Source organism: Chrysemys picta, chromosome 1 (genome assembly GCF_011386835.1).
Source record: "Chrysemys picta bellii isolate R12L10 chromosome 1, ASM1138683v2, whole genome shotgun sequence".
Lineage (NCBI taxonomy): Eukaryota > Metazoa > Chordata > Testudines > Emydidae > Chrysemys > Chrysemys picta.
In genome coordinates, this window is record NC_088791.1 from 140,485,348 (window position 1) to 140,505,719 (window position 20,372).

Below are 20,372 nucleotides of genomic sequence, written 5' to 3' on the forward strand. Positions count from 1 at the left end.
TTGAAAGGCATCATTGAACTTGGGGGAGTGGTCCTGGCCTGGAGGTTTTCCAGCCAGTATAGACTGTGAAAAGTTTTTGGGTGAGAGAAAACTTTTTGCTTATTAGCCTTGGTAAAGTTTAGGAATTAGCTTGCACGTTTTATCTTTTCATTTCTTTTGTATCCAACTTTGACTTATATGCCTTATCACTTATAATCACTTAAAATCTATATTTCTCTAGTTAAAACAATAAACAAGTTTATTATCTAAACCAGATCGTGTGGCTGAAGTGTTTGGGAAGCCTCCACTTGAGACAACAAGACTGGTGCATATTCATTATCCTTTGTTGGAATGATGAACTAAATTATGAATTTATACAGACCAGTGGGCTACTGAACAGTACAGGACACACTTTTCTTGGAGGCAAGACTGGGACTGAGCAATATGTGGGTATTGCCCTGTATCTATTCATGGATGGTGGGCATAGCATTCATGTACTCAGCTGGGAGTAACTTTGCCTGCTGGTGGCTGAGAGTGATCAGACCATGGTGAGGTTTGCTGTTCACTAGCAAAGCAGTGTAAAAGGCAGGGCCGACCTTAGGGCAAATGGCACCCTGGGCAAATTTGCATTTTGGTGCCCCTGGCCCCCGTGGGCATGGTGCCCCACATTCATAGAATCATAGACTATCAGGGGTGGAAGGGACCTCAGGAGGTCATCTAGTCCAATCCCCTGCTCAAAGCAGGACCAATCCCCAACTAAATCATCCCAGCCAGGGCTTTGTCAAGCCTGACCTTAAAAACCTCTAAGGAAGGAGATTCTACCACCTCCCTAGGTAACCTCCCTAGGTGAAGCATTCCAGTGCTTCACCACCCTCCTAGTGAAAAAGTTTTTCCTAATATCCAACTTAAACCTCCCCCACTGCAACTTGAGACCATTACTCCTTGTTCTGTCATCTGGTACCACTGAGAACAGTCTAGATCCATCTTCTTTGGAACCCCCTTTCAGGTAGTTGAAAGCAGCTATCAATTCCCCCCCTCATTCTTCTCTTCTGCAGACTAAACAATCCAAGTTCCCTCAGCCTCTCCTCATAAGTCATGTGCTCCAGCCCCCTAATCATTTTTGTTGCCCTCCGCTGGACTCTTTCCAATTTTTCCACATCCTTTTTGTAGGGTGGGGCCCAAAACTGGACACAGTACTCCAGATGAGGCCTCACCAATGCCGAATAGAGGGGAATGATCATGTCACTAGACCTGCTGTCAATGCCCCTACTTACACAGCCTCAAATGCCGTTAGCCTTCTTGGCAACAAGGGCACACTATTGACTCATATCCAGCTTCTCGTCCACTGTAACCTCTAGGTCCTTTTCTGCAGAACTGCTGCCTAGCCATTCGGTCCCTAGTCTGTAGCAGTGCATTGGATTCTTCTGTCTTAAGTGCAGGACTCTGCACTTGTCCTTGTTGAACCTCATCAGGTTTCTTTTGGCCCAACCCTCTAATTTCTCTAGGTCCCTCTGTATCCTGTCCCTACCCTCCAGCGTATCTACCACTCCTCCCAGTTTAGTGTTATCTGCAAACTTGCTGAGGTGCAGTCCACGCCATCCTCCAGATCATTAATGAAGATATTGAACAAAACCGGCCCCAGGACCGACCCTTGGGGCACTCTGCTTGATACCGGCTGCCAACTAGACATGGAGTCATTGATCACTACCTGTTGAGTGACATTGCCCCTATCCCCCATGGGCTCCAGGCTCCCCACCCTCCCTTTACCTCTAACCCCTACACTTTTCTCCCTTTGCCCCTAATCCCTGCACCCCCTTCACCCCTAATCCTTACACTTCTCTCCTGTCCCCCATCCCCTGCACCCCCCCATGCACCCACATGGGGAAACGTACCTGGATGCATGAAGCAGCTGGCATTGCTGTTCACTGCCCCCCTGGATTACTGCTCCTTCGCCCCATGCACTTCTAGAGGGCTGTAGTGGGGGAGCAAGGAGCAACATCAGGGCTCCCTGCATCCAGGTCACTTTCCAGGCCTGGGCTGCCTAAGGGGAGGGCAGAGAGCAGCAGCTCCTGATTCTTGCCTCCCAGCACAGCACAGATGGGGAAAGTGACCTGGATGCAGGGAGCGCTTGTGTTGTGTGTGTTGGGGAGACTGTCTGTGTGTGTTGAGGGAGCGTGTGAGTGTGTGAGAGTGCATGTGTGTGTGTCAGAGTGTATGTGTGAGACTGTGTGTGTGTGCCTGAGTGAATGTATGAGCGCACTGTCTCTTTAAGAAAGCACTCAGGATAAGGAGCCTGAAGGCTTGTTCAGACACAAGCAGCTTGGGACCCAGAGAGGCAGCAGCACAGACAGATTTCCCCCTGTCCCACCACCCCAGCTCAGCAGACCAGGTACACAGGTGGGGGGAGGGTGACACCCCGACATCAGCCTCTCTCCTCCCCCCCGCGCACAGCAGACAGGACACTCCAGTCCCGAGCAGGGTGGCCAGGGGTGGCTCTGGAGAGAAACTGGGCGGGGGGAGGGGAAGAACAGGAGCAGTGGCGGCTTCACACGGCAGTGGAGCGGGGGGAGGGGCATCCCCTCTTCTGAGGAGTCACCTGGCTGGTCATCAACTGCCCCCCTTCAGCTCGGGTCCCTCCCCCCTCTCCAGACGCTGCTGCTCACCTGCCTGCCTACCGCCTCCATCGGCCCAGCTGGCTCGCGGCAGGTCAGGTGAGACTCAGGCATGGCAAACCCTGCACATGTCGCCCACTCTGGCGGGCCATCCTGGGCTGCCGCCCGGACCGCCCACCCCAAAGGCCAGCCCTGAAAAGGCATCCAGGGCTGGAGAGCTAAGTGGACACAGCAGTTCAGGTTCCACCCTGGGCAATGTTACAGACATATATATGACAACTTGTTAACTGAATGAGGCAGGGTACACAACAGGACAGGACACAGTCCTGTAATTAAAGATGTTCTCATAATGCATACACAAAAGGGGGGTAAATTAAGGTTGAACAGAGAGGAAATGACAGAATTAAGCCTAACTTCTGAGTACTTAACTTAGCAACTTTAATGTGTAGGTTTTTGGATGTAACTGATTATTTAGTTTGGTTTGTTCTCTGAAATTCTAATGTGAATCTTGTGTTCAGAAGAGCTATACTCTGCGCGGCCATGGTCTCTGCAGCCACAGCTAGGCCAACCAACCCACTTGGTAAGTTTAGATCTAGAAACCTGGAGTTTCCATGGAATGGCTTCCACGATGTCAGAGAAAGGCGGGGTGATACTGCACTGGCTCACTTCCCCCTAGCAGAATTTTGGCAGGAAGAGTGAGGTTCCTGCTCCTCTCTATGTATCTATCTAGTATTTATGCTGTGGGGATCACTATGATGTCTGAACATCAGTGACAGAATGTCTGCTTGGATCAGAGGAGGTGCCTAGGCCGAGCTGTGGGTGGTGAGCAGGGCCAGAACAGCAGTAAGTACTATAGCTGTGGTCTCTAGCCTTTACCACTCTGGTCTCTAAATCCTGTTGAGTTTCTGATTTCCTAATTCCCTCCTTCCCTTGAAGAATAGTTAGAAGTGTGAAATCATTGCATCGTTGTAATTGATGTTTCTTGTAGCTTCTCACATCTTGGTTTTCCTTGATTCACACCTAGGCCAAAATGTATTAAACTTGGGTGGTTAAAGCTTTGCGCCTACATAAATATCTAGGCACCTAAGCAAGTGGCAGGATTTCAGAGATGCTCTGCAACCACAAAGGGAGGTTGCTCAGTGGGAGCTGAGGGTGCTCAGCAGCTCTGAAAGTCTGCCCATTTTTATTTAAGTTCCTAAACATGGATTTAAGTGCCAAACTTTAAGCACCCAAACTGGAACATTTTGACCCTCACTCCTATGAGAGATGCATACCTACAACAAGGTGACAGTAGAACCTTTAATCATTTCATAGTGCTAGCCCTAGATATCTGGTTTGGTCTTCCTTATAGTGAACAGGCCTTTAGTGTTTTGACCAATCAGATACCAGTATAGTGTACTGGTATGAATCAGATGACTGATATTTGAATGTTCAATTCCTGCTTTGTTCAGTAAATAATGGTTAGTGAGCTAGAAAGTTATGTTATCTGATTGACTGGCTGTCACATGTTTTGTTAGAGATAACAGCTAGTGACATAGGGCCAGATTCACATCTGATGTCAATGGTGTTTCACCAGTTTACACAAGGCCTGAATGTGGCACAAGAACTCTGTGCTGTGTGCATTGGAACAGAATTAAGCAAGCAGAGATCTAACCCAGAAAACACAGGGCCTGATTAGGGTTACACTGGACTATAACAGGTGTAAATGAGAACAAACTTCAATGCAGGACAATGGTTTTCTGTGAGATATTGTTGGGAATTTCCCTTTAGAATGGAAGATCTTGCCTCCTGAATGGGTACAGAAAAGATATACTACCCAAGAAGGAAATTCAGCTTGTTGTAAACTTCATTTTTTAAAGCATTTCCTAATGAATCATATACATATGTGAGACTCTTGGATTGGACTGCACAGGAGACGGGTGAACAGCACCAACCTGAATACCGCCCTATAAGTTCCCATTCACTTGTACTGGGCACAAATTGGGTATTGGAGAAGTGAAGAAATGAATACACGAAGAAGAAGCCTCAAAAGTCAATACGCCAGTGAACTATGTTGCCCTTTAGGGTGGGAGTCATACTGGTATGGTGGTGATCTGCAGGCAAAGCTGCCATGCAGAAGTCTTAGCGGGGTGACAGATTCTTCCTAAAAGTGGGGGGGGGCCACAAGGCCCCACCCCCTCTGTGGCTACACCCCAGTCTCCTCTCTCTCCCCCCTCCCCCAAGGTCCCACTTCCGGTCAGGGTAGATGGTGGGTCCGGGGCACCCCACAGCTGTCCGTGTGGCTTTTACCTGACCCAGCTCCTGCTTCCAGCCTGGGGGCGGGGCCTTGGAGGCCAAAGAGTCACAGCTGGATTGGGGTAAGAGCTGCCTGGGAAGCTGTGAGGTGCCGTGGGCCCTCCATATGCCCTGTGTGGGAGACCCAGGGGGCGAGGACACGGGCTGGAGGTTGCTCACGGGCCCCTGATGCTGGGTAGGTGGAGGGTCATAGAATATCAGAGTTGGAAGGGACCTCAGGAGGTCATCTAGTCCAACCCCCTGTTCAAAGCAGGACCAATCCCCAACTATTTTTTTTGCCCCAGATCCCTAAATGGCCCCCTCAAGGATTGAACTCACAACCCTGGGTTTAGCAGGCCAATGCTCAAACCACTGAGCTGTCCCTCACCTCATGGCGCCCTGCAGCTGCCTGGGCTCCCCAAGCCAGGCTCCAGCTTCTGGCTTGGCTAGGGGGCAGGGTCTCAGGGGGAAGCAGAGGGGGCAGGGGGCTGAGCCCATGGGGAAAAGTGGGAGGGCTATGGCTAGGCTTGCCAGGTGTCTGGTTTTCGACTGGAACACCAGGTCGAAAAGGGACCCTGGCAGCTCTGGTCAGCACCGCCAACCGGGCCGTTAAAAGTATTATTGGCGGTGTAGCAGGGGGCCAGGGCTAAGGCAGGCTCCCTACATGTCCTAGCTCTGTGTGGCTCCCAGAAGTGGCCGCCAGGTCCCTGTGGCCCCTAGGCACATCAGCAGCCAGGGACTGGGAGGTTCCGCGCACTGTCCCTGCCCCAAATGCTGGCTCCGCAGCTCCCATTGGCTGGAAACTGCGACCAATGGGAGCCACGGGGGGCAGCACCAAGAGGCCACAGAGACCTGGCAGCCGCTTCCTCGGAGCTGCGGTAAGCAGCGCTGGTACCTTACACCCCCTCCCACATCTCAACCCCTGCCCCAGCCTGCAGTCCCCTCCCACACCCCAAACCCATCATCCTCAGCCCCACCCCAAAGCCCACACCCACAGCCAGAGTGCAGAAGGTTGGGACCCACAAGTATTCAGGTAAAACAGAGCAGGGGACATACAATTCTCCCCCAAGGAGTTCAGCCAGAAATTTAATTAACACATTATTTTTTTAATGAGCGTCATTAGCATGGAAGCATGTCCTCTGGAATGGTGGCCGAAGCATGAAGAGGCATACAAATGTTTAGCACGCCTGGCAGATAAATACCTTGCAATGCCAGCTACAAAAGTGCCCTGCAATGCCTATTCTCACTTCCCAGTGATATTGTAAACAAGAAGAGGGCAACATTAACTCCTGTAAATGTAAATACACTTGTTTGTCTTAGTGATTGGCAGAACAAGAAGTAGGACTGAGTGGACTTGTAGGCTCTGAAGTTTTACATTGTTTTATTTTGGAGTGGAGTTATGTAAAAAATAAAATCTACATTTGTAAGTTGCACTTTGATGACAAAGAGATTGCACTACATTACTTGTATGAGGTGAATTGAAAAATACTATTTATTTGTTTATCATTTTACAGTGCAAATAAATATAAAAATAATATACACTTTGATTTCAATTACAACACAGAATACAATATATATGAAAATGTAGAAAGACATCCAAAATATTTAATCAATTTTAATTGGTATTCTATTGTTTAACAGTGTGATTAAAACTGTGATTAATTGCTATTAAGTTTTTTATTTGCAATTAATTTTTTTGAGTTAATCACGTGAGTTAACTGGGATTAATCGACAGCCCTACTAACTGCCTCCTGTGATCATTTAAACTGGTAATGTGAACGGTTGGTATTTGTTATGTGACATTTTCCATTTACAGATTAAACCCTCTGCCCTATGTTGACCTTGTCTCTGCACCGCACAAAGTGGCCATGCTACCACGTGTTAAGCAAGAAGTAAAAAGTATAGTTAGATTAACTGTCAGCAAAGCATTTAGAAAAATTTAGCATGTGCAATAGAAAGGAGAAGAACTGAAGTCAACAGATGTGTCTCACAACTTCACACTATGCCTGACTGGTGCAGAGTCATTAATAACAAGTTCACACTTTAGCCCTTCTGTATCCTGTTTCTTCTTTCTACCTTTAGAAACAATGAGGGACATTTTCACATGCAGTGTGTGCAACAGGAAGCTGCTCTCACTTCTGCTGGGGGTTCTGTTATAGAAGAGTCTAAGCGCTAACAATGCAAGAGGTGGCCCTTTCATACACATGCTCTCTATAGTCTCTTTGGTGCACTGGCATTCTGTGTAAGGCAGTGGTGCCATCTCTTGAAAGAGGATAGCGCCACCTCCACAGTCTGATATTCGCCCCAGCCACTCATACTGTCAATGGGAAATGCATTTAAATGGAAAAAGAAGCTGAGGAATTTAGTGTAATCATGGCTAATACAATCACTACAGCAGTTCCCCTCTGCTCTTTGTTACGTTATTAAATTCTCCTGGGAGGGGGGGGGGCAGTTTGGGATTGTGAGAAAGGCCGATTTACTGAAGATTTCTGCTGAACTGATCAGCAGTGAAAGAGTTAGCAGTGTTGATTAATTGTAATTAGGCTTCAGAGACAACCCTCAATGAAGGTGTTAATGGTTACCATTGATCACAGACCTGGCTAAAGCTGATGCATGTACTAATTACTCTATATTCAGACTAAGGACATAGCTACACTGGAAACTTCAAAGCGCTGTCACGAGAACGCTCCGCAGCAGCACTTTGAAATGTGAGGGGATTAGCTCACGATTGCGATCTGCGGTGGCAATTCGGCGGAAGGTCCTTCGCTCCCAGCTTGAGTGAGGAACCGTCCGCCGAATTGTCACCGAATAGCTGGACCTGCCGCCCCTGTCCGGAGTGGCCGCCCCAAGCACCAGCTTGCCAAGCTGGTGCCTGGAACCAGCCCTGCTCCTGAGCCCGCAAGTTAGAGTACTATAAAATGTAAGTGTAGACAAACTCTAAATAAAGGCACAACCACATGCCTTTGTGTAGCGATAGATGAAACAAAAAAGCTACTGTCCAAGGCAAATGGCCAGCATGGTAAGACCTGATCAGAAGATAAATCCGTGTGAGCCAAGGGATTTCCCTAGCATCTGATTGCAAACATAGGCTGCAAATATTGACCGGTTGCAGCTGTGTGTGTGTGTGGTGTGTTTCAGTGAGAGAAAGCCAAGAGAAAGCTAGCAGACAAAGGCTATGTCTACACAGCAAAGAAAAACCTGCAGCTAGCCCATGCCAGCCAACTCAGACTCACAGGGCTCTGGTACTTTCATTGTTGTGTAGACTTCTGGGCTTGGGCTGGAGCCCGAGCTCTGGTATCCTCCCAGCACACAGGGTCTAGAGCCCAGGCTCAATTGTATTTGCATATCCATACCTGCTAAGCTCGCACACTAAGTGCCAATGAAGTCAATGGCAATGTTTGCATTGGAATGAGCCATATGTTTGTAACAGGGCATTTCGGGAAAATCCAGTCAATGTCCTATGCTGAGGCAGTATATAATAGAGCAGAGGTTCTCAAATTGTGGTCTGTGGGCCATCAGTGGTCCGCGAGCTGCATTCAGGTGGCCCGCGGATAGTTCCCTCTAAAGTGTGCGCCTGGGCGGCTGCACACAAGAGAATGAAGGGCCACCCACCTAATTAGTCGAGCTGCGCCGATGTGGCTCCACTAATTAGGTGCTTGGACCCTGGAGAAGACGCACATGTAAGGTAAGTTGGTAGCCATGGGGGGATAGGGGTAGGTGGGAGGGGGAAGTGGGGTGAGAAGAGGGGGTGGGGGGAATTTGGGACATACAGGGCTGCAGCGGCCAGAGAAAGAGGTGACTTTCCCCAGCTCCAGGGCTGCGGCTGGTGGGGAGAAATGTTCCTCCTTCCCAGCCTCAGCTATGGCAGGGGAGAGACTCCACCTCCTTCCCAGCCCTGCTTGGGGGCTGCTGCGGTGGGGGAGAGAGGGCACATCCATCGCATTAGAAAGGTAAGACTACTGATATTAAAATAAAATATTAAAAGTTGTGTGCTTTTATTTGTAGAACAAAAAAAAGTTTATTATTAAGGGTTTTTTATATAGCGCTTTTATACAGAGCGCTTTACAATAGTTGGCTAACGGTACAAACAACATTTGGAAAGATCATTAAGTGGTCCACCGAGACCCTTAGAAAGGAACCAGTTCATTAACTCATTACTGACTCAGCATTCAGTGGTCCAGCATACAAAGAGAGAGAGCCAAGACAGTGCAACATTCAGGCTTTATTCCTTCCTCTACATGTACTTTCCTCTCTCATCAAGCACATCCTGAAAAAAAGGTTCTCTAAATTTCTAGATGTTACCCTAGACATAAGCATAATATAGTGTCGTGACATACTTCCCCAGGGTGCAACCTGGAACTGGAGTACCGCTGGGCCCTCTGTCTCACCACCCTAGGCTCCCTCTCACAATGTGATGCTGTGACAAGCTGCAGACCTCTCCAGGTTGTGCACTCACACAAACATTCACAGACAGGGACACACCCAGTTGTATTATATGAGTGCTTTCACCAACTACCCATGAACCAACAATGGAGGCTCCAGCCAACTCCCCCCAGCTCCCAAGGGACCCCAGAGCTCTACCATCTTGCCCTGGTCAGAAGCCTAGCCAGTGTAAGTTATTACCCAGTTCACCCCTCCCTCAATATAGAGAGGACAATGCACCAGCTCCTGCTGATGAGCAGATTTCCCTTTGCACTTCAAGCAACACACTGTTGTAAATAAAAATATAAAACAGATTTATTAACTACAGAAAGATAGATTTTTAAGTGATTATAAGTAATTGCGTACAGATCAAAGTGGTTACCTAAGAAATAAAACCAAATCGCAATCTAAGTTCTATACACTAGACAGGATTTGAATCAAACAATGTCTTACCCTAATGATACGAACACTCCACCAATCTTCCATACGCAGGCTAGAAATCCCTTCGGCCTACGGCCACATTCCCAGTTCAGTCTTTGTACCTAAGGTGTTTCCAGGTGTTGAGTTGTAGGGGGAGTGAGGCAAAGTGGTGATGTCACTTCCCCTTTTTACAGCTTCTTCCATGTGAAGGGAATTTCATTGTCCCAAACAAAGCCCCCAGCACAGTTAGTGGAAAAGCACAGGCACAAGATGGAATCCAGTGTCACATGAGCTGGTCACATGCGCTTGCATACTTTGATGAGTCATAGCAGCCATTATACATATACTGGCTAGAATGTTCACAGGAACGTCCATCAGGTGGGGATAAGCTGCTTCCATGGCCTATTGTGTTTCTTAATGGGCCGTTACCTTGAATGGTTCATTCACAATGTGCTGGCTAGACTGGATGTAAACTACCTTGTGGGTGTTACCCAGGAGCAAACACATTTGAAATACTGGTACATAGTAAATATTAATAACTTTAGATACAATGATAGCGCATACAACCCAACAGGATATAAATGTTCAACACATCATTTTAGAATGATACCTTACAAGGCATACTTTGTACAAAACATATAATTATAACATGGTGAATATGGGATACTAGGATGTTGCTTTGGAGTACAGAATGTCGCAAGTGCCCTCTATTGGGAAGCAATCCATTTTAACATGTAGTGTGACATGGCTTGCGTATGCAGCCAGTCCTGAGGTGTTTCAGAAATCCAGTAGAGTTGCCTTCTTCTTACAGATCCACTTGTATGATGAATGACAGCTATCCGCATGAATCTCCTGCTTCTTGAAAGCAGCACAGCCCCCTCCACCTTTTCTGTCTTTCATGGTAAAACTGGGGGAAAAAATCTCAAAAGTTGAGCTAATAACTTCCAAAATGGGGACAAAGAGGCCCCATTATGCTTTTGGATTTACAAGACCAAACCCCAAATCAGGAATTTTCAGATCTGGGTTCCATTTTCTCCTAACCGTCAAAGCTCAGGTGTGTTTGGATACAGAGTTCTGATTCTGGACCATCTCTACCTAACTTTTAAGCTGGTTGAAGGAAGCAGTAAGTTTTTGAGACAGGTTTTGATTTAGTGTTTTGATACAGTTAGAGCACATCTCCCGATATTTAAATGGATACCAGGGATGCAAATAGTAACCAACGACCCCAAATGTTCTGTAGAAAATATGCAGGAGTTCTCCTTTCTACAGACAACATTACGGTAGAAATAGGAGAATTAGCCAGAACTATGTCAAACCACTAATTCCAAACCCATTAGTTAAGACACACTCCAGAGACTGGAAATACTGAACTTTCATTGTGGGGAAGGTGGGGCCAAATCCTTCTGCTGTAGGGATCTCAATGTCTATATGTTAGTAACATTTCCATGAGATGGACATGAAGGGGTGAGCCCAATCTCCATTCACCCAAAATACACAAGCATAAGAAACAATCAATGAGCCTGAGCCATGGTATGGGCCTGATTCTCCTTTCACGCTGGTTTTACACTACACTGACTTCAGTGTAGTGATTTACATCAGTGTGAGAGGAGCATAAGGAATCTATTGTCTGATGGCCACCCTCCAATTAAAGAATATACTGGTGTCCCTCTGAGGGTCAGATTCTGAATAGTAACCTGCTCCTCAGGTATCCCCATTGATTTCAATAGGACTACTTGTGGAGTAAGATGTTTTGTAATATTATATGAGAAAGGGCATCAGTGTCTGGCCCTAAAGTAGTAGCAACCAAGGCTTGATGGATGCCTACTGACTAAAGCTGGACAGAATCCCCCTCACCTCCTCCCTTCCTCCACAAGCGCTGGAGGGAGGCCCAGGAGACGCAGGGGAAGCGCGGGGCCGGGGTGAGTAAGATTCCGGCCTGGCCCCGAGCAGGCAGGACTCAGTTGGGTGGTAGGGAGAGGAGGGGGGCGGCCCGCGGGGCCAGGCGGCGGCTGTTCTCCCCCCCTGGGCAGCGGGACTCGGGAGCAGCCACTGCTGCAGCTCCCACTGCCGCGGGGGGAGGAAGCAGCCGATGGCCAAGCTCGGCGGCTGCGGCTCTGGCGCCCGGGCCCGAACCCCCCGAGCCCGGGCCTGCTGCGGGGACCCAGCAGTGCGCACGCTGCGCACGCCCAGCCCCTGGCCAGTCATGTCTGGGCTGCTGCCCAGCTGGTACTATCCCGCGGCGGCCCCGGAGTGGGGGCAGCAGGCCCCAGCCCTCCCGGCCCGCTCGGGTCCCGCAGGGGAACGAACGGGGCTGGGCTGCCGATGCCTCCGCCCCGGGGCCGCCGCGTGGGCCCCCTCCTCACCCTACCACCCAACTGAGTCCTGCCTGCTCGGGGCCAGGCCGGACTCTCACTCACCCTGGCCCCGTGCTTCCCCTGAGTCTCCTGGGCCTCCTCCCGGCGCTTGTGGAGGGAGGAGGAATGGTGAGCCTGGGGAAGAGGCGGGGATTTGGGGAGGGAGCCAATCAGGGGAGGAGGGGGTGGAGTCGGGCGGGGGGGGGGGGCGAGCACTTCTGGGCTCTGGAGCATTTCCTTGTTTGTCCAGTGTCCCGACCGCACGTCGGTCGGGACGCGGGACAAACAAGGAAATATCGGGACAGTCCCGATAAAATCGGGACGTCTGGTCACTCTAGATCAATCAAAACAGAGTTTAAGATACAACAGTGCCCCTTGAAAGTCTCCATTTGCTCTCAGCAAGGACCAGCAAGACCAGGAACATTTCCCACCACCAGTATTAAAGCTTCTTCTGCTTTCCTGCCACACACATAAGTGATATCTCTGCCCACAAACCAACCTTTGTTCCTACTAGAGCACCAGAAGTTTGTCTGAGCTTCTACAATTTCCTATAATCTTGTCATGCCTGCTCACCATTTTGTTATGTTAGCTGCAGTTCAATACATACAGTTACACCACATCCTTCAACTAAAGCATGAACAGATTTTACAGAAAAGAGGAAGAGTGAGAGAGAGGTTTAATGTTTTATTGAGAAACGCTTTACAGAGAAGAAAAGAATAGAGACAGTGGGTGAGTGGGATTGTAGCTGCGTATGTGAACTGTGAAGTTGAGTACAGGAAAGACGCAGAAAACGGTAGGGCTAATTGTAAAGGAGGACTGTGGAGAAAGAAAGCTTCAAAATGTGACTCCAGTGCACCCTGTAGGCTCAAAAAGGAGAAGGCAAATAAAAAGAACACCACATCTATTATTGTTACATAATCTCATGATTTTAAAGCCAATCTCATGATATTTGGTGAGTCTGACTCATGATTTTTGAACATTGGGGGTTGGCAATACTGTGCGTGGGTGAGTGTTGCAGTCATGAGGAAACAGTTAGAAGGATCCTGGTCAGTGGCAGACAGTAAATGGGGTAAGTGTAAGTGTGGGGAGGCATTAGTGGGGGGATGGGAATGTGAGTGTTAGAGTGAGAGGAAATCTGAGGGAGGCAGCAATGTGGAGTGGGAAAAAGCGGTAGGGTTTAATTTGACTCAGAGGCTAATACTGACCGAAAAGGATGTATCAAAAGGCTAATGGAGGGCATGTAGTGCTCCTTCTACCTGGGATACACGTTGTGACCAGGGAAAAGTTAGTATCAACTCTGTAGGATTTTGGTACTTTTCAAGCAAACATATATGAAGCTCAACCTGCCTCAGCACTCAAGAGCCTTCTTAGGCTGAGGTATATGGGTAAAGGGAATGACGCAATGGGAGCAGCAAATTGTGCACTAGGGCTGGGCAAACTAATTGCTTCATAACTAATTTAACTTCAAGAAGAAAAACAACACTGACTTGTATCCTTGTAATTTGGGGTCATCAAGCCATGTCCATCCTCCTTCTTTGAAATTTAATCCAATCCAGCGAAAACTAGCATCTTCATATTGGGTACTGAAAAATCCCTGTGGGTGAGATGATAACGAATGTGCAACTCTCTTGCTGAAATCCAGGAGTGTGGTGTCTATTTTGCTCCTCTTTGAAGAATAGGGCAATGCTTCAGTACTCACCATTTCTGCCTCACTTTCAAAAATCAGGAGGCTGGATTTCCTGGCTGCACAATAATCTTTGCTGGCCTGCCAGATTTTCTTCTCCTCTGAGAAGTAGTAACACCTTCCTCTGTGCAGCAGCCACTCAGGGGGGCAGAGCTCACACTCTGTTCATGCAAGGGAATTGATATATTTTTGGTCCTTTTCCTATTCTTTACATCAGTACATTTTTTAAAGTTTATATCTGTGAAAATTCTCAATATTATAGGCTTTTCACACAAACGCAATACAAAGTTTTGCTGTTCTGTAGTTAAGAAAGGAAACTGAGCATCAGGATAGCTAGATGCTGATCTGAACTCTGCTAGTAACTTGCTATAACCTTGGGGAAGTCACATAGGCCCACAGGTTCAAACATGTGGGTGCCCAGCCTGAGGCTTTTAGGGGCTGCTTTTCAGAGGTGCTGAGTATCCGCAGCACCCACTCACTTCAGCTGGAGTTGTGGCTACTTAGAACCTCTGCAATTCAGGTCTATAGTGTCTTAAGTTGGGCACGGAGAGTCTTGAAATTTGAGCCTATCGATCTATGCCTCAGTTTACCCAGCTGTGAAATTATTAGAACACTTTGCTGTCTTGCAGAGGTGTCGTGAAGTTTAGGTAATATTTATTAAGCGCTTTGAGATCCTTGTATGAAACTTGCCTTATACCCTGGACATGCCTTATATCTTGGTATTCAAGGACAGCTTTTCATTTTTGTAATGCCCAGAAAAAAATCACCTGTTGCACCCACAACTACAGTGGCAAATCCAACAATGTAGAGGACTGAATAACTGAGCTGCAACTACATTTTTGTTTGGATTTATAGGCTCAACTGACTATGGGAACAAAAAAATGCAGGCACAATTTTTGTGGGTCTGATTATACCTGCAAAAAACCTCTTATTGTATTGCCTTTCACTGGTTTGTCTCTATAAAGCTACATACTTGACAGATCACAGGCGTTCAGCCTCTGGAACACGAAGGCCCACACTAGACTGGCAGCTTTTCCAGGTGTTTGAGAGCTGCATCAAATGTAGGTACATTTACTCTTTTAAAATAAAAATAAATGGACACCACTATAATATATGCACATAAAGGACTTTTCCTTGCCAGATTCATAGAAATTACTGCTTGTTTGGGTTCACCACCAGTAGAAACCTGCATTTGGCCAGTTTTGTGCTCTCCCTTAATTTACAATGTGGATGTGGCCATAGGCTGAATATTAAGATTACACTGCTCCCGGGGGCTGCATAGTGAGCAACCTTCTGCTACGTTGCCTGCCCCTGCTCCCACGGATATCAAAGGGAGTCTTGCTGTTGACTTCAACTGGAGCATGATGGGACCCTGAGATATGACAAACAAACATCTCCTTGCAGAAATAATTTATCTCCTCACCCTGTTTATTTCCACACAGATTCTCTTTCAGCCTGCTCAGTACCAAGGAGTGAGCTCCATGGGTATCTTCCACTGAAGTGTGGTTTGTGTTATGCCTTAGTGAAGCCTCTGTCTTCACAGCCTTTTCACAACACTCCCTCAAGGCTTACACATAAAAAGGAGAGAAATTGATGGTTAATAGGGACTTCAGTTGCATAAAATGAGGGAAAAGATGGTTTGCAGCTAAGGCACTGGGCTAGGACATCATAGAGCTAGGTTTCCAGCTCTCCCTCAGCCTTCCATTGTGACTTTAGATGAGGCATTTATATTCTGTCTGTAAAATAGGGGTAATGATACTTCTCTTACCTGACAGGTGGTGGTGAGGATTGATTCATTATTGAGGCACTTGCGTACTACTGTAATGGGAGCATGCCTTGCCTGTGATAGCAAGGGGACTGGACTCGATGACCCAGGAGGTCCTGCCCAGTCAGGGCTGGCTCCAGGCACCAGCAGAGGAAGCACGTGCCTGGGGCGGCACATGGTAAGGGGCAGCATTCCGGGCGGCAGTCCGAGCGGGTTTTTTTTTTTTTTTGCTTGGGGCGGCAAAAATGGAAGAGCCGGCCCTGTGTCCAGTCCTATGTTCTTATAAGTAAACAGATAAAATTTTGGTAGATAAGGCCTGGAAGGGACAGGCTAGCTCTGCACCATTTCATTATGGAGAATATGGTCACTGGGGAAAAACTAGATATTGATAATATGATTCTTCTCACTACACCTGTGAAACTCCACTGACTTCACTGGAGTTACTCTTGATATACAGCAAGATCTGGGAGAGGAGAATCAAGCCCATAGAATGAATAAACCTTCAGGGGTTGCCCTTCACTCTTCTCAACCTCAGATCAAAGTGATATCAGATTAATCACTCATTTTAAATTGCCCATCACAAAACCAAAATGTCAACGGCAATACAGTACAGAACTAACACTTATTGACTGCCATTTGAGCAGTGTCACTCACCTTGCAGAGCTAAAGCTATTGCAACTCCCTGCAGCAGGGCCTTAGTCCCTAGAATTAGAGCAGCAATGCACCAGCCTGGCTGCTGAGAGCAGGGACCTGGCAATAAGAAATGAAAGCGTTTGGTTTCAGCAGAGAGAAGCTGCTGTACATTATCTCTGTTCCGATAAGTATCAGTAGCTGGGTAGTTTAGATCTGAATAGAGGTGAGAGGTGCCCAGAGGTAAAAAGGTGTCTACAAACCAGGCTAAAAGGTCCCTTTTGGACCCTGATACATTGTTAGAGGTGCTGCCGTTCAGAGAAGACAGAGTAAATTTTTTGTTAAGCGACAAGCAGATTGGGGGTTGGGGTGCCGTCCTTCAAAGAAGATGTTAAATTATGTGCCTTTCTGCCCAGGTCCACTGGAAGTAAGGTACTGTCTTGTAAGAAACTATGTTCTTTTGCAGCGTGAGAAGACTAGCACCTTCCTTCCCAACTCTGATGAACTCGCAAGGTGGAAGTTCAAGATCACATACCACTTTGAGAAAAAAGTTAAGGGATAACTGACGGGAGAAGAAGGATGACCTCGTAACTAAGATGTTGGACAGGGATTTGGGAGATGGGAATTCTATTCATGTCACTGTCACAGGCTTCTTGTGTGACCTTGGGCAAATCATTTAATATTTTCTGCTTCCTGGGAGTGTTGTGAGGATTAATTCACTATGCCAGATCTTCAGGTGTGTGAGTTAGTGGAGCTGACATTGAAGCTACATTGATTTATATCAGCTGAGGATCAGGCCCTTATTAGGCTGTATGGCCCAGATCTCCAAATGTATTTAGGTGCCTATCTCCAATTGCTTTCAGTTGGAGTTAGGCACCTAGATACCTTTGAGACTCTGGGCCTATGTCTTCTTTCTCAACTTTATACAGATCCAAGGTATAGAAGCAAACACCAAGAATAGTTTAGATAATACTGGTCTGCACAGAAATATATTCTGTACACTTGAAATTGAACTTGTCCCCTAGAAGTCTATTAAAAAAAACCAACAAAGCTGTTTCCACTAGGATCTATATTTCCCTTTGAATTTCATATTGAGCAGCTTGAGATTTGACACCTGACAGTGATCTCACTTGCAGCAGTGTATCTAGACTGGCTTCAGTGAAATTACTCCTGGATTATGCTGGTGAGATCAGAATCAGACAGCAGAGTGCCTCACCTGTGGCTTCTACTGCATCAGCATCTAGCAACACTAAACAAAACTTTTATTAAGATAGAGCCAAATTCCCCTCCCCCCCTTTTTATCTCCTACCCGGAGTGGAAAGTCTGATTCTGTGCAGAGAAAGATAAGAGAGGAGAGAGACAGACAGCACAGGAAATAAACTCCATATCTGTATTTTATATCAAACACAAGGTGTCTTAATCCTACCTGTGTAGGAGCTTCGTTTCCTTTCTTTGAATTGTGGGGTTCTGTAACCACAACCAGCCTCATCCTCCATCTCTAGGTCCCTAGAGTATAAGCTTTACTGCCAGGCAACTACCGACAGCAAGTACGTACAGGAAGGGAGCAGGGGCAGGTCTCTTGAGAACTTCTGGGGGAAACTACACAGCAGATTGGCTATGGTCATTTCCTTGTGACTACTACCTCGCTTCGGGATCATAGGTGCCTCCTACCAGGCACAGTCATTCAAGACTCCTCAGGCTGAGTTCACACTAGCAAGCATGTGAATAGTCTCATTGAATCTCCATAGGATTATTCATCTGCTTAAAATGAAGGACGTGCTGAAGAGTTTTGCTGAAAAGGGATGTGATAGTTCACATGTGCTTGAGTTCTTTGCTGAATTGGGGCCAAAAAGATGATTTCATAAATATGTTGTCTTGTTCCTACTGTGCATATCTCTCACCTTCCCCTAGAGTCACAGCAGGAAGTGGGTCAGGCACAATTCAAGAGCCTGAGTTGAACTGTGGGGAAGGCAGCCAATCAGAATGGATGTTCTCCCCAGGCAGGGATGAAATTTGCATAAGGGTTGGAATTTCCTGAGTCATCCCCAGTCTGACTGCAACAGAGGCCAAAACTGTGCCAGAGGATATGAAATCCCAAACTGCAATTATGGCCACTAAAGGGAGATTGGGCCCTATGCACTGGGAACATACACTTTCAAGGAACATACCTGCACCTTTGTGGTATGGACACCTATGCTAGTGATTCCTGGGACAGGCCCTCCTAGACTTCTCTGTGCATATGACAGCAGCAGAGGTGGGAGATTGATCCCAGCAATATCCTTGTTCATATGCCACATGTTCCCTGTCACATCCTGCATATGGATATGGCTGTTGTCCAACAGGTATGTCAAAGTGGGTGTGTGTGAATACTTGTACATGGCTCCAGGAAACTCCAAACAGGGATATCCATGCTGGATTATCCCAGTGGTCCCATATCCTGTGACTCCTGCTGGGCGTTCAATTGGACTTTGCTCCATTTCTGGGTCTCAGACTTTAAAGCTAGATGGGACCATCGTGACCATCTAGTCTGACCTCCTGCACATCACAGGCCCCAGAACCTCACCCACCCACTCCTGCAATAGGCCCATAACCTCTGGCTGAGTTACTGATGTCCTCAAATAATGATTTAAAGACTTAAAGTTACAGAAAATCTACCATTTACTCTAGTTCAAACCAGCACATGACCCCTGCCCCATGTTAAAGAGGAAGGTGAAATCCCTTCCCCCGCCCCAGGTCTCTGCCAATCTGATCAGCTGGAAAATTCCTTCCTGACCCCAAATATGATGATCAGTTAGACCCTGAGCATGTGGGTGAGACCCACCAGCCAGACACCTGGGAAAGAATTCTCTGTAGCAACTCAGAGCTTTGTGTGTTTTGTGAGGGTCTTGTGAGTTTTCTCTTCCTGTTTCTGTTCCCTTTCCCCATCCTGCCTGGGGTTGGGTTGGCTCAGCAGACTGCTGTAGGTATAGACAGAATCACAGTATAAAAAAGGGTGCCCAGAGCAGAAAAATTGAGCTTCCTATGGGCAACTCCAGCAGGAACCATTCCCGTACTGATGATCAATCCACGTGAGGGCCAGCAGACTCTGACACTATCTAGGAGGATGTGAGTATCTCTGTAGGTATAACTGGTGCATGCATCCGACGAAGTGGGCATTCACCCACGAAAGCTTATGCTCCAATACATCTATTAGTCTTAAAGGTGCCACAAGACTCTCCGTTGCCCCTCACCTAGGGTTACCATATTTCAACAATCAAAAAAGAGGACGGGGGGAGAGCCCTGCCCTAGCTCTGCCCCCATCCACTCCCTCCCACTTCCCACCCCCTGACTGGCCCCCTCAGAACCCCCAACTCCCCCCTGCTCCTTGTCCCCTGAATGCCCCCTCCTGAGACCCCCCCCCCAACTGCCCCCCTAGGACCCTACCCCCTACCTGTCCCCTGACTGCCCCAAACTTTATTCACACTCCCGCCCCCAGACAGACCCCCGGGACTCCCACGCCCCTCCAACCACTCCCCGCCCCCTGACAGGACCCCCCAGAACTCCCAACCTAACCCCCACTGCTCCCTGTCCCCTGACTTCTCCGAACCCTCTCCACACCCCCGCCCCCTGACAGCCTCCCCTCCCCAGAACTCCTTACCCATCCAACCCTCCCCCTGCTCCCTGACTGCCCCCCCCCCAGGACTCCCCTTACCATGCCCATGCTGGTCAGACACTGGCTTCATGTGGAGGCAAAACACACTGCCACACGCATAGCCCCTCCCCTGCAGAGTGCTGAGGCAGTGGGAGCGGGGAGCTCCGGGAGGTGCAGGGGCAAGGGGTGTGGCGAGGGAGAAGCTGGGGGGCGCACAGGGGCCGGCGCCCGCATACATCTGCTGCAGCCTGCAGGAGCCCCGGGGGGGGGGGGCAGTGTGCCAGGCCGCAGACTGGGCAGGAGGAGCAGGGGGCCTGGCTACTCCCCGCTAGTGGCGCCACCACCTTTGCAGGGCTGCTGTCCCACTGCGCCGTGCCGGCTCCTCCATGGCTGGGGCTCACCGCCCCCACAAGCCGATGTTCTGGCTCTCCGGTGCCTCCAGAAGACAGCTTCTCCCTGCCGAGCCAGGGCACCGCTTTTTGGTGCCCCCAACCACTTGGTGCCCTAGGCGATCGCCTAGTTTGCCTAGTGGTTGCACCGGCCCTGGGTAAGGGGCTAAATTCTAGTGAAAAGGAGAGAGAGGGTGGGGGTATGTGTGTCT

General features: G+C 48.3%; 1 protein-coding gene and 1 long non-coding RNA gene across 3 annotated transcripts; one reads left to right on the plus strand and one right to left on the minus strand.

Annotated features, from left to right (window-relative positions):
* The first annotated feature begins 2,278 nt into the window (after positions 1-2,278).
* LOC135976467 (uncharacterized) lies at positions 2,279-17,571 on the plus strand. Its single transcript, XR_010593588.1, has 3 exons — positions 2,279-2,368; positions 15,521-15,688; positions 16,607-17,571. It is a non-coding gene; the product is annotated as an uncharacterized LOC135976467 (long non-coding RNA).
* LOC135976463 (killer cell lectin-like receptor subfamily F member 1) lies at positions 9,583-17,688 on the minus strand. Of its 2 annotated transcripts, XM_065572132.1 has the most exons (6): positions 17,567-17,688; positions 16,165-16,260; positions 15,169-15,312; positions 13,761-13,906; positions 13,549-13,655; positions 9,583-10,614 (listed from the first exon to the last, which is right to left on the minus strand). In XM_065572132.1, the coding sequence occupies exons 1-6, from the start codon at positions 17,634-17,636 to the stop codon at positions 10,485-10,487; spliced, it is 693 nt and encodes a 230-aa protein (XP_065428204.1). In that variant the 5' UTR covers positions 17,637-17,688; the 3' UTR covers positions 9,583-10,484. The 2 variants fall into 2 exon arrangements, with proteins under 2 accessions (XP_065428204.1, XP_065428197.1); XM_065572125.1 differs by having other exon boundaries at positions 13,549-13,906.
* Positions 17,689-20,372: the final 2,684 nt, after the last annotated feature.